General features: G+C 49.5%; 1 protein-coding gene across 7 annotated transcripts in view; it reads right to left on the bottom strand.

Moving 5' to 3' along the window:
- Positions 1-1,086: 1,086 nt before the first annotated feature.
- fignl2 (fidgetin like 2) overlaps positions 1,087-13,821 on the bottom strand; it is a 19,194-nt gene continuing 6,459 nt past the window's right edge. For 5 of the 7 annotated variants that reach the window (XM_081707046.1, XM_081707043.1, XM_081707044.1 and 2 more), the window contains one exon: positions 1,087-3,212. In XM_081707046.1, the coding sequence (XP_081563172.1) occupies positions 1,174-3,201 (2,028 nt within the window). In that variant the 5' untranslated portion in view covers positions 3,202-3,212 and the 3' untranslated portion in view covers positions 1,087-1,173. Of the gene's footprint in view, positions 4,234-13,821 lie in introns of all 7 variants that reach the window. The other 2 variants (XM_081707047.1, XM_081707045.1) reach the window with 2 other exon arrangements.

The following is a 13,821-nucleotide window of genomic DNA, read 5'->3' as shown; positions in this document are numbered from 1 at the left end:
CATACATTCTTTATCATTTCTGAGGTAAAGAAATTCTTCCTGAGTATTTCAAACAAGACTACATATACTAAGAAAAACAAAAACAATGAAAGTAAGCAGAAAGCGAATACCGGACTTCCGAGGAAATGATTCCTGTTATTGTATTCCCAGGTCTGAAGCAACTGTCTCAGGAAATCAGAACATTGATGTGGAATGTGAGGTGAACTGCAGGAACTCATGTTGTGGGGGTTGTAGGTTTACCTTACAGAAGACCAGGCTCTCTGTGGGTAGCCCGAGATAAAAACTTCGTTTGTTTGGATGTTTGTTTGTTTCGTGCAGTGTGGACTGTGAGCGTACTGTTCAGACAGTAAGGGCCAGATTCTTTCTCTCTTATCTTCTCTTATATCTTAATACTATTTGGGTAGTATTGTGTACACTTTTCTTAAAATGACCGTGCTTTGACAAAGTGCACACGATATGACCACAGCCTAATGACTTCTCATTCCTTTGCAAAATACTGTTGGTTTTAAACAGGTTGCATAATGGTGGTTGCCTTTGGGTAAAATGCTGTCAATAGAGTAGATATCATTTAAACGCAGGTATGGTGCTTCCAGATCATTTTTGGTCAAAAACGATACATTTGCTCTCATATACCTCAAACATTTGAACACCAAATGATCAGATTAGAAATCAACATAATAAAAACATAATGCCATTAGAGTGGACTGGCAATAAATAGAGTCCTGGGAGCTGCGGTTAATGGGTATTTCTCAAAAGTTATTATCCAGGTTCATTCCAGGACCAAGGCTAACTGGAATACTAATGAAATTCCAGAATATATTTTAGATTTCCTAAGCAAGCAATTAAGAATTTAGCCCCTACAAGAAATGGCTAATATTTAATTTCTTTGGGGAAAAAAGTATATGGATATTTATAGGAAAAATGACATACCATGACATGTTTCCAAGAACAAACAAAAAAACCCCAACCATTCAATCCAAAATGCCTCCTCACCATAAAATTCAATATCCCAACACAAACCCACTTTTTGGCTGCAAGTTTTGGCTACAAAAACAAAAAAACAAACAACCCCCCCCCCCCCCCCCCCCCCCCCCGCCAACCTCAGTGAGGCTTCACCCCTCGACACAAAGACAAGCTGTGCAGTTCCAGTCCAATGGCTGACCTGTCTGTGTCTCAGTGGCTGTACATCTTACTCCACTCCATGCATGTGTCAGGGTCTTTGGGGGCACCATGTGGCCGTACCTTACAGAAGGCGTTCTCGAAGTCTTTGAATGCGGGTGAAGAGAGGGAGTGCATCTGGCCAGGAGCGGAGACAGACGCCGAGGCCATGGCCTGCTGGCACAGCTGCAGCAGCTCCAACACAGAGAAGCCCTCGGCCCTCTGGAGCACAGCAGCCAGCTCGCGCTCGCTCAGAGTGCAGCCCTGCGGCGCCAGGGCCTGCAAGACCACCTGTCTGCGTGCCCCGCCGTCCGGCAAACCTACGTGGTAGCGCTTGGCCACGCAGCGCAGCAGTGGCTCCTTGAGTAGATCCGGCCGGCGGGTGGAGCACACCACCAGCAGCGGTCCAGTGGCCTGCCCGTGCTGGGTCTTTTCCAGCTGGGTCTGCAGTTGCTGCCGGAGCCCCTCCTCCTCCTCGATGGCCTCCACCTCACTGAGCAGCACCACGGCGGGCTGGCGTGCCGCCACGGAGAACAGCGTGGCTAGGAGGGGTTCGGCTTCACCCTTCCACTTGGACACAAGGGCGGCGCTGCTGAGCCGGTAGAAGCCGGCACCCAGCTGGTGCGCCAGAGAGCGGGCTAGCGTGGTCTTCCCGCCGCCCCGCGGGCCAAACAGCAGGATGGAGCGGGGCGGCCGGGCGCCTGGACTAGGCCGTAGCACCGGCCATAGCACGTCCTCCTCCAGGGCGGCCTTGACGTGGGCGTGGCCGGCGAGGTCGCCCCACAGCAGGGCCGGGGTGCAGTCCTGCAGTTCGCCGCTCACCACCTCCGGCAGGCGCGGGTCGGCACTCTTGGGCGCCTCCGAGCGCTTGTGCGAGCGGTGCTGCGTGAAGCCGTGCTCCGTTGCCCCATTTTCGCCCGCCATGGCCGCCGGGGGGCTGTAGTCTCCTGCCGCACCATACGGGGGCGAGAGCAGAGGCTTCAGGCCACTGTATTTGCCCACCTCGTCGCCGCCTAGGCCCGACTGAGAGGCAGGTCTGCTGGGCTTGAAGGCCTGCGGATCTGAGCCGGCGGGGGCGAAGCCGTTACCGCGGCATTCTGCTTTCTCGGCGACGCCGAACGGCGAATCTCCGCCTGGCTTCAGGGGGTCAAAGCCATACTTCCTGTAGCGTGAGCCATCGCTCTCTTCTTCTTCCAGGGTCATCTCAAATGCCTTTCTCTTCAGTGAACTCCCCGGTTCTGATACCCCCAGACCACTGTTCTGGTAACCATAGCTGCCCCCTACCACGGTGGGCCTGGAGGTGATAGGAGTAGGGGCAGCTATGCCAGACGGGAGGTACGGTGCCGTCGGGTGGGCGTAGGTGGGTGCGAGGCTGGTCTGGTGGGAATAGGTGCTGGGAGGGTAGTTATACACGGGGGCAGAGGGCGTATAGCTGGGCACAAGGGTTGGGGTGGACTGCAGCGTGTGCAGGGGGGCAGGAGGAAGTGCTGGGCTGGCTTGGGGGCAGTATCCCGATGAGAGGTAGGTGCCATTGTAGCTGGGGGGGTAGTCACTGGAGTGGGGGCCACTGCAAGAGCTGCTCCCGCTGTAGGCCGAGTCTGACAGGTTGCTGCTTGCCGCAGACACGGTGCCCGTACCGGGGGGGCCCGAAGACGAAGGCACCACCTTGGGCCCGGCCAGGCCGTCAGGTGGGACTAAAGAGTACGTCCCGTCAGTGCTGTGTGTGAGGGGCCAGGGTTCCAGTTCGCTCTTCTGGCCGCCGCTGAGGGCCCCGAATGCCCCCGGCTCAGGGTAGGCGCCCACGGCCGGGCGCTCGTATGGAGAGTCCAGCACGCCCGAGTACTTCTCAGCATAGCGCTTGAGCAGGTTGGAGGCGGTGAGGGCGGAGATGTCGTCGTTGGCCCAGGCGTAGCTGTACGAGCCGCGACCACGGCTCGGGTAGAGCTCGGACTTGTGGGCGGGGGAGGAGGTGGTGGAGGAGACGTCCAAATGCTGCTCAGGCCACTGGCTCAGGGACTGGGCGTGCTCCGGGTTCCAGTGCATCTTCAACAAGCCTGCCGGATGCACACACACACACGTGCGCGCACACACACAGCCCGTGTCACAACATGAAATGAATGAAAGAGATTTTAGCTAAGATTCTGTGCACAACAGGAAGCTGTAGGTTACGTCACATCTAAATAAACATTTGTGTGCTGATATGTTATGCTCTGTAAAGGCTACACAGCAGGTCTGACCTAGTAAACAGCACTAAACAGGAAACGCTGTAGTTTCAGGACTGATAATACTTACAATGTTTTCTCTCGTTTAAATACTGCCATGCTAAATTTTATATCCAAACCTCATCTCAAACATAATTCTCTTAATTAACTTCTTCATATATAAACTGGCTCCTCCTCCTACTAATTCAGAAACACTTTGCTTGCATAGCTGATGAAGGACCTCTGTCCGAAACATCCTTTTTCTCTGATAACTAACTCCAGTGTACTGTAGTATAAGATGTAGAAGAAGTCAAATTTGCAGTCAAGTTGCAAAGTACACAAGGATTCCAGAGAACAGAGATTAAGGATGTTTTGGACAAAATGTCTTTCATTGGCTCCATCACTTTGCCTGCACAGATGAAGGAATTCTGTCCGAGACATCCTGAATGAATGTTATGTATATTATATATATATAATGTGTGTGTGTGTGTGTGTGTATCAACATGCCCTGTACATTTTATCTAAAGCCTCAGTATTTTATTAAGGTAATTACTGGGGAGGAGAATGTTGCTAGTTATATGTTTGCTAGTTGAGTGGATTGTTCTCTCTCTCTTTCACTCTCTCTCTCCCACACACAAGCACACACAAAAAGAGAGCATGTGAGAGTATGTCTGTATTCCCCTGTGAGTATAAACGGGGTGGATTTGTTCTCTCCCAGTTAGAGCACACCGCTGTCATGTGCTAGGGTCTGCAGCCCTCCCTGAGGAGCTATTGTTATTGCCCCGTGCATGTTTCACTGAACGCCTAACCTCCCTACTCCCATCCACCTCCTCCGTCCGTCCACAAAGCAATTCTTGAAAAAGCCCTCTGCAGGCTGGACATGGGGAGAGAGAGATAGAGAGAGATAGAGAGAGAGGGGGAGAGAGAGAGTGAGGAGGGGGAGAGATGGAGAGAGAGAAAGGGGGATGGGTTAGCAGAATAGTTATGCTATTCATCGGGTTGCTTCCCATGAAGCACAGGGAGTGTGGAATGCCATCTCCTCTGGCTGCGTGCGGCTCTGCACCCTGTAATTCATTATTCTGGCTAAATGTTGAAGGAATGAATGAGGACTAAAAGAGGAATGACTACAGGAAAAACAAAACAGAAATTGCTCTCTTCAAATGTTCCCACTCCTCTCTCTATCTCTCAGACTCTCACTCTCACTCTCTCTCTCCCTCTCCCACACACATACACACACACATTCTGTTTAGCTGGAGTAAAATAAGGCTGTCATGTGAAAATAGAGACAGACTTCAGAAGAACCCAAGGAGCGCACAAATGATTTTTTGGCACAAAACCACAGCACTACTGTTTCACTTAAGTAGTCTTGTTTCCGAACAAATTCCAGATCCCAGTTCACTTCTTTTAAAGAAGAATGTAGCATCTAAACTGGAGAGGTGCTTTGTGCAGCGAGATCTGAAGGGTTTCTCTATGAAGGGCAGCTCACTAAAACTTGCCATAACACCGAGGTGTTCAGCTTCCTCTTTGCACAGGCATTAGCTGGAAATTCCTGGCATAGCTCGGCAGTATTGAAGTGTCCCAACCCAGCCCGAGGTGACAGCTACAGCATACCAAAGCAGCGGTGCAGGGCTTCATTACAGGCAGTACTTCTTTCCTAGGAAGGTGATGATTCATTATTCATACTTCTGCCAGTGTATGTATGTGCACATACGTGTGTGTGTGTGTGTGTGGGGGGGGGGTGCTCATCCTTTATTGCCATTTAAATCAAACCTCAGGCTCATATGTGACATTCTCCTTCAATCTTTCTCCTAAAGTTTACCCTCCCTCTCTCTCCCTCTGTCTCTCCGTCTTTCTCTCTCTCCCTCTGTCTCACTTTCTCTCTCCAGATGGCCACGGGATTACCTCATCCCTTACATTTAAACCGATAGCTTCCAATTTCCCATGTCAAACCCAGACTGGCCAAACCAGGCCCTGCGTCTCAGCATACACACAAGCGCCAGTCGCGCAGGAGCGAGCAGGAGCGAGCAGGAGCTCGGGCAGGACGTTGGCGCGCGTGGGGCTGTAGGTCATTGTCCAGGCTGCAGAAACAGCAGACCTCCTGCAGGCTTTTCCCATCTGCAGGCTACTCAGAGCAGGGCGGCCTGGAACCCAGTAAAGGGGCCAGTGTGTGACAGAGATGGATGACAGCCCAGGGGAGCTCATAAAACCTGCAGCAGGGAGGGGAGGGCAGAGAGAGTGGACAGCAGACGCTCCGGCCAGTGTGTGTGTGTGTGTGTGTGTGTGTGTGTGTGTGTGTGTGTGTGCGGACATGGCCTGACATTAAGAAACTCAGTCATGCAGCCAAACTGCTGTCCACTCCATCAATATACACGAGCTTGTGTGCACAAGCTCACATATGCATGCACGTGCACACACACACACACACACACGCACACACGCACACACGCACACTGGCCGGAGCGCCTGCTGTCCAGTTCCACCCACCCCCACTCCCAACACACACACTCTTGCACCGATGAGGCATTTGGCTTGGGAGCATATATCCTCACGTGCGTAAAGCCCAGGATGAAGAGCAGAGGTCCTCCAGCGCGCTGAGCCTCGGCTCCCTTCTGCTCTGTGGCCGCACCACACGCTACACATGTGGGTTGTGGAACATGCCAGTTAAGCTCTTACTGCAGTCTAGGCTGCATCTCATCCACACTGCTGATTAAAATCACAGCTGCTCCACAAGCTCATTTCTGCAAGCTCTGGAGAACACAGTGAGAACAAAATGAGAAGAGGTAGAAGAGGAGGAGAAATCACTTGAAACTGAATTTGAGAGAGCTAAATATCTCTGCAAATATCATTTAGAAAAGGATTATTAAGAAGTGAATAATAAACTGTACTTTGTCTTCTAAATTGTGCCTGTAGTATAGTGTTAGTCTTCAGCAGTACTGTGACTGTAGTATAGTCTTCATCAGTACTGTGCTGTAGTAGTCTTCATCAGTATTGTGCTGTAGTAGTCTTCATCAGTATTGTGACTGTAGTACAGTATACAGCAGTACTGTCTCTATAGTATAGATTCCATCATTACTGTCCTTTGTAAGTCAAAACAGCCCAAAAGCTGCATGCTGGAAGCTCAAGCTGCCATCAGTCACGCTAGGCTTTACCCCTCCCCCCTAAACTTAAGCTGCACATATGCCTCTCCAAACTCAGCGATAGCCTTATGACCAGCATGGGTCACATGACACCCACCACGGGCGCAGTCAACATGGGAAGAGCGTTGAGCAAACAGAGGCGTTGCTTTCGGATTAAGAGAAAAGGCATCTCCGCACCAGGCCCCATTGTGCAGGGGCGGGGCGGGGGTTCCTGGCCACCCTGCTTTGTGCACGCAGAGCCACTGTGCTTTTTGGAGCAGTAGCATGCAGGCCTATGGACAGCAGGGAGACAGATGCTTCCACAGCCCGCCTTTACTGTCTCCGGTCCATTGTTGCGACGGCTAGTCCAGCAGACACTCCCTTACCCAACAATTCCGTTGGTTCTGAGACAAAGGAGAAGGATCCTATTGTTAGCGGCCTGCTTAATTATGGAAATCTTATTAATCTATTCAGAGGAGGTCCGCTGACAGCTTTTGTGCTCGCCCCAGGATTTATTGAGGGGGTTTGTGTGCGGGAGAGGGTGCGTGTGGCATGGGCTGCCTGGCTTTTTTGGTGGGGGGGAGTGTGTGATGGAGATAGTGCATAAGCCCTTTTTGGTGTTTGACAGCAATAGACTTCATCTGGTGGAGAAGACACGGAGGGATGCCAAACACCCCACGCCTGGAGTCAGACCACCTGCCGGCCAGCTTCACATTCACTCAACACCACCACACTTTTAGTTCAACCGGAGAGGGTCTGAAGTCCTGCCATGCCTGCTTCATTTCTGGATGAGCTGTCATCACCATAAGGACAAAAAAAATCCCACTGTGGTAAACTAAGCTCCTGTTTTCTGATGCAATAACTGTGTTAACTAGTGCAGCCCATGCCTCAGGAGACAGCACTTCTGGAGTTCTGGGCTGTCAAGCCGATGCAGGAGAAAGTCCAGAATGAGTCCAGACTGAATTCAGACTGACTCTAGAGTGACTCCAGAGTGAGACCAGAGCGAGTCCAGAGTGAGACCAGAGTGAGTCCAGGTTTCTGTAATGTGAGAGGAGCAGACTAGGCTTCTGTTGGGCCCTCTGCAATTTCACAGCTCCCCTGGGGTCCATGGGCCATCTCTCTCTCTCTCTCTCTCTCTCTCTCCACCCCAGTTTTGTTTTCATTTCGTAAGGAACAAAACCTACTTAAATGCAACATGTCTTGTGGGATAGCTGACCACTAGACCAGGCAGTGTGTGGAGAGCACGGCTGTGAGCAAGCTCGGGGGGAATCTGTGCAAACAGGCACTGTCCAGCACAGCCCACCTCCAAAAGCCAAGGGAGAGAAACCTAAGCTCAGAATAAGAGCACAACCCTATATAGCTCAGAAGAAAATATTTGATGACACGAATCAGTCTATGAACCTTTTATAAATCTCTGTAGGAGTTAGTCATGGATTTATAAAGAGATTTACAAGTTATTCACTGCAATATTTTAGCAAATCTCACAGAGATGCAAAAGGAATTCAATGGAAAGAACTTGAGAACCTCAATGAAAGGATCCATTAATCCAAGGGGGAGAAAACCCAAGTGGGAATAGTAGGAAAAGAATTTGACTCAGAGCGCTGGCATGTGTGGAACTCTCTGAGGAAGTGCACAGACGCTCCTGAAAAGGGCTTTCCCGTAGAACGCTCAGCAGGAGGCAACAGGAGAAAAGAGAGACGTCGAAATGAAAGAGAAACAGAAACAGATAAATGCAAAAATGAAAACAGAAACAACAGCAAAGAGACTTGGACAGAGAGAGAGACGTCAGTTGTTCTCGGCAGTTTAAGGAAGCTAAGAAAAGGGCTAGCGTTCCCCTCAATGGCTGATTTGTTTTTGGTTCAAACACCACAGAATTAATTTATCAGGAAGGATTTACAGAACTGTACAATACCTCAGACAACTTCAGCATCTAAGGTGCGGGAGAAATGTGCAAGTATGTCCTCGGAGAACAATCAACAATCCAAGTCAACTTCATGATTGAAATGGGAAATCAAATTAGCCTACAAAAACACCCAACATGGTGTTTACCATATACAGCAAACATCTACATATGTGGCCAACTAGATTTACAGAACCTCTAGAGGTGTTCATTTAATAGTAGAACGTTTGCAGTATAGAAGAATACAATAAAAATCTAAAACAAAGATTCCTATTCATCTCATACATAGCCAATAAGATTTGGAAGGGGGTTGTTTGTTTGTTTGTTGCATTCTTGTTTATTTTTTGTTTATTATTATTATTTTGTACTTATTATTATTATGATGATGATTATTATTATGGTTTAGGGTTTATTATTAGAGTTAGGGTTAGGGTTATTGTTATTGTTATTGTTAGGGTTATGGTTAGAGTTAGTGTTAGTTTTAGTGTTGGATTAGTGTTAGGTTTAGGGTTAGGGTTAGGGTTAGTTTTAGTGTTGGATTAGTGTTAGGGTTAGGGTTATTAGTAGTGTTAGGGTTAGAGTTAGGGTTGGGGTTAGTTTTAGTGTTGGGTTAGGGTTAGGGTTAGGGTAAGTGTTAGGGTTAGGATTAGAGTTAGGGTTAGGGTTAAAGTTAGCAAAACATTTTTGTCTCTTCAAACTGTGTTGTGTCTTTTGGGTTTTAAATCTAGGGATAGCCTTGAGCCATTACTCCAGTCTAAATCTGACTGAGTGAGGGGAATATTTCTGAAATAAAACATGCCTGAATCACATCACAACACCTGACTTTGATGCACACTCTCCTCTACATAGGCTGTCTATTAATGCTGTCCTATCACTTGGTGTTCTGACCGTCTGTAAAGAGAATGTACCAACAGTGATAAGAGCTTTGCGACAGATACGTAAAGTATGCAGAATATTAGCAGACTCAGAGTAAATACTGTAGCAAAGATGAGTGATGAGCCTCAGAAAAAAGAACGTGAGTAATGATGTTTTAAGAGTAGGTGCCCTCTACATTAGCGTTAGCCCCTGATCCTGCCCCTGCGTCTGACACCAGCCTGCCGTTACTCAGGAGCCACGCAGAATCGAGCATCGCTGAGAAAATTATTATAAATCTATGCATTAGTCACATCGATGTAATCAATCAAGAGACGGCCAATCAGAGCTCGCCTGCTAATGTCTTTCATGGCTCTACAGAGAGGTAATAACCGAGGAGTTGGAAGACCCTCTGCAGTCTTCACACCTGCTTCCCAGAGCCCTGCCAGACCCAGCGGAGACCCACGCAGCCGCAGCGTAGCCTCCCTAGCAGAGCCTGCAGGTAGCGCGTCTTCTGAAGTGGTAGTGAAGGAGATCCTCTCTCTCACTCACACTCACTCTCTCTCTGTAGTGCTCTGTAATCTTTCAGCTGTGAAGGTATTATCAGTCCAATGTGTACTGCACTGTAAGCACAGTCAGGCATGTTGGATCATTCCTGACCTGTGCTGATTACAGACCACTCTGAACACAAAACCATGACATGAGCTACTTACAAAGAGAGAAGTAAATGATAGCAGGCATACTGTTGTAAATGACAGCATGGTTAATTATGTGTGTTTGTTGTAGTTTTCACAATTCTGTACTATACTACACTACACACCACCTCAATTCACTTTTGTGTACAACTGTATTGTTTTCCAGGCATTGCATATATTATATCCTACACTGTCATAATAGATACCATATATTCACACTGCTGTTATTTTTAGCACTGACTAAAATTAGATTGCATATCTTTTTTGTCTTTAAAAATTGAGAAAATATGTGATCAGAATCTGAATGAATCTGTATGAAATATTCTGTAATATCACATCTAAGCCTTTAGTCTTGGTGGTCAGCTGGACGGGATGTGTGGTTAGATGCTCATCATTACAGAAACAATCCCACCATCCCCCTGGCCTGCACATTCAGGGCCACAAATGGCCAAAACGCCCAGCAACCCCTCCCCTTTAAGAAAAACAGGGCCCTCCCCTTTAAGAAAAACAGGGTCCCTATTTTCTGTGGCTGCAGGCTGAGTTTAGGTCATTGTGTCCACTAATATATCAAAGAACAGCTGTCCTAAGGCTCCGTGATGGCCAATCACCCTCCTCCATCTGTCTCCCTCACCCAGCCTCCCCTCCGTCTCCCCCTTTTTCCTCCATCCACTTCTCCCAATCCCCCTCTCTCTCTCTCTCTCTCTCTCTCTCTCTCTCTCTCCCTCCCTCCCTCCTTCTTCTTCCCTCCCTGCCCCCTCTTCTGAGTCCCACCGCGCGTGTTGCATTCCCTAGTCCCAAATCCCCTGGCCCTTCTCTCTCTCTCTCTCTCTCTCTCTCTCTCTCTCTCTCTCTCTCTGTGTTTATTTATTGACTCCACAACTGAGTCCAGATCTTGTGTTCTTCCACTCACATGCAGATGGAGTGCAGGCTGGAATCACATACAGGGGGGGGGGGTCATTCCACAGTTGCACACCATGGAAAAAAAAAAAGTGGATCAAAACGTGACTGTGCACAGGGCCATATCTATTTTCATCGTCTTACCTCACCAGGGCCTTCATTAGAGTTGCAGCTAGCAGGGAGGAGAGAGAGCCCATGAGGCAGAGCGACGTGGAGACTGACGCGGAGCAGGACGCGCCTCCAGAACCGACCCGGGCTGACGGCACTTTAATTGGGGCATAATTGTGGCGGTGCAGGGCCTTAATGAGCCGTCACCCACACCGCTGAGCGGATGAGGAGCGCCGCGCCCAGGGGAGCCTGTATCTCAATCTCCTTCTCTCCTATTCTTTTTACCTCTTTGGCCATCGCAGTGCGCCGAGGGCTAATTACACCCCATTCACACCCGCCGCTAATGACCGCTGCACTCATTCACACAGACACTTCAACGTCCTGCTTGTTTACTCAAGGCCCCCCTTGCCTCACACACACACACACACACACACACAGAGCCAACCTCCCCGGTGGCCGTCCGGAGCACATTCAGACGGCCGCTCTCATTAGGGCAGATGAGCTCTGTTCCACTGAGCATGCAGAAAGCACCCAGCACGGCCCTTCTCCCTGAGATCAGCCTTAATGACTTAACAGATGTAATCAGAATGGCGTTCTCTGGGCAGCAGGCATGTGGAGGATGGAATGGGGTTACTGGGAGGAAGGGGCCATATTCGTTTCGCTCTTGAAACACAGGAGGGATCTGCAAGACAGGAGGGCCTCTGCGCACTGAGAGTCGGCCTGCCGGCCTGGGACTGATTTAGGGCCGTGTTTGAAGTGCAGATTATGGATTCTTTGCACCAAATCCCTGCAGGAGTATCCATGGCCCCAGGAATCTCTCTCAGGTTTCCTGCAGGCCTGTCTGTGTTGTTGAACAGACGAGGCAGGACACGTAGGTGGTGTGAGGAGATAATGTGTTTGTGGATAAATGTATGTGTGAGATAAACAACCAACTGTGTGCAAAATGTGTGCGCATCTGTGAGAGCCTGTGCGTGTGCGTGCGAGCGTGTGTGTCTCCTGTGTCAGAAGTAGACATCATCGGTGGTGGGAATACTCACTCCTTCCACAAAGAAAATTCCAGCAAGGACATGACAGTCTTCACATGTATAGCTCACAGGCTCTGGTAGGCCACGCTCTGCTGACTCAGAGTGCAGGTAAACCAGCAGCAATGTGCACACAGCACATAGCAAGACTGGGGAAAGCTGCAGGAATGCGCCTGCGTTTAAGTGGTTAAAGAGTAAACAGCAGGGATATCTAACACCCGCATGTGTAGTCCTAACATCACACGACATGCTCAGGAACACACACACACACACACACACACACACCCCCATACCCATACACACCCACCCACACATACCGCCTCCACCCCACACCCCACCAAAACCAGCCTGTTCTCATCAAACCACACCAGTGTTCCCCAACAAAGAGAAGCCCTGTGCTGTAAGGCCGGATGAGCAGGCTCTGTCCAGGTCCCATGCAGGCCAAAAGCTTAAACGGGACTCCGAAAAGAAACTCACTGACAGCAGCTTTCAGGAATGCCAAGTATTCCACCAAGTCTTTCCAACATCCTTGAAAATGAACAAACAAACAGAGGTGGCCTCGCCAAAGGAAGGGAAGCGTTTCTTTTCAGGTCTTTAGAGTACGTGCAAGCGATGCTTACAGTAGCGCTTCAGACACTCAGGATGGTGGTTCACTGACTTCTACAGATCCAGAGTAAAATCAGACTGTTCCTCTATTGTGCTCATGCCACTTAAGGAAAGGCATAAAAACGTGGCTGTGGAGCTGCTCAGCACCTGTCCAGCTTGACTGAAGTGGCGCACCCAGACTTAAGCTGCTGAGTGAATTCCAGCACAGAAGGCCAAACCTTGTTGTTGTTGTTGTTTTAAAGAACAGTAAGACGGCCGGTGCTGATAACGCTGGTGGATCATTTCTCCACAGCACTGCTGCCCTGCTTCATCTGCTACTGAACCGCCAGCAAGGCAAAGGAAGCCAATGCTCCATTTAGTGATTACTGGACAGAAAATGACCAGACGGGCAGAGAGCTCAGTATCACCGACCTCACGCTGGTGTACTGTCACAGAGTAATATGACAAACATGATAGATCTGGTGTGGAACGGTCTGCTTCCAACAGCACGGTAACAGCACACAACAGCGAAACAGATTCCAGCTAAGGAAAAAGGTCTTTGGGGCCATTCATTATTGCGTAATTACATCTCAGATTGATCGGACACGGCGCCGGGCTTTGATTTTTTTTTTCCCCCTACTGTCTTTTATGTAGTCGTCACGGCGACAAGGCCGAGAGGAGGAGACCAGAAGAACAGAGGTGGAGCTGCTCTAAGAAACAATGCCGTTTTGGAGAGGGCCATCCACAGGGGTTAGACACGGGGCTTAAAACTGGACACGTCAGTCATTAGGCCAGCCCAGAGGAGGAGAGATCTGATTGGGTGGGGGGTGGGGTAGATCGGTGGTGGGTGGGGGGTGAACACACTGCTGAACTGAGTGTGGTTTGTGAGATGACACTGTCAGGACTGCAGGGATTCTACTGCTAAAGCCATCAACTCCCCCCCCCCCCCCCACACACACACTCACACACACACACACACTCACGTACACACACACACACACACTCACGTACACACACACACACTCACGTACACACACACACACACACACACACACACACACACACACACACACACACACTCACACTCACATACACACACACACACACACTCACACACACTCACACACACACACTCACACACACACACACACACACACTCACATACACACACACACACACACACACACACACACACACACTCACATACACACACACACACACACACACACACACACACTCACATACACACACACTCACACACACACACACACACACACTCACATACAC

Source organism: Electrophorus electricus, chromosome 24 (assembly GCF_041902795.1).
Source record: "Electrophorus electricus isolate QZ-2024a chromosome 24, ASM4190279v1, whole genome shotgun sequence".
NCBI lineage: Eukaryota > Metazoa > Chordata > Actinopteri > Gymnotiformes > Gymnotidae > Electrophorus > Electrophorus electricus.
This window is presented reverse-complemented; position numbering and strand designations above follow the sequence as displayed.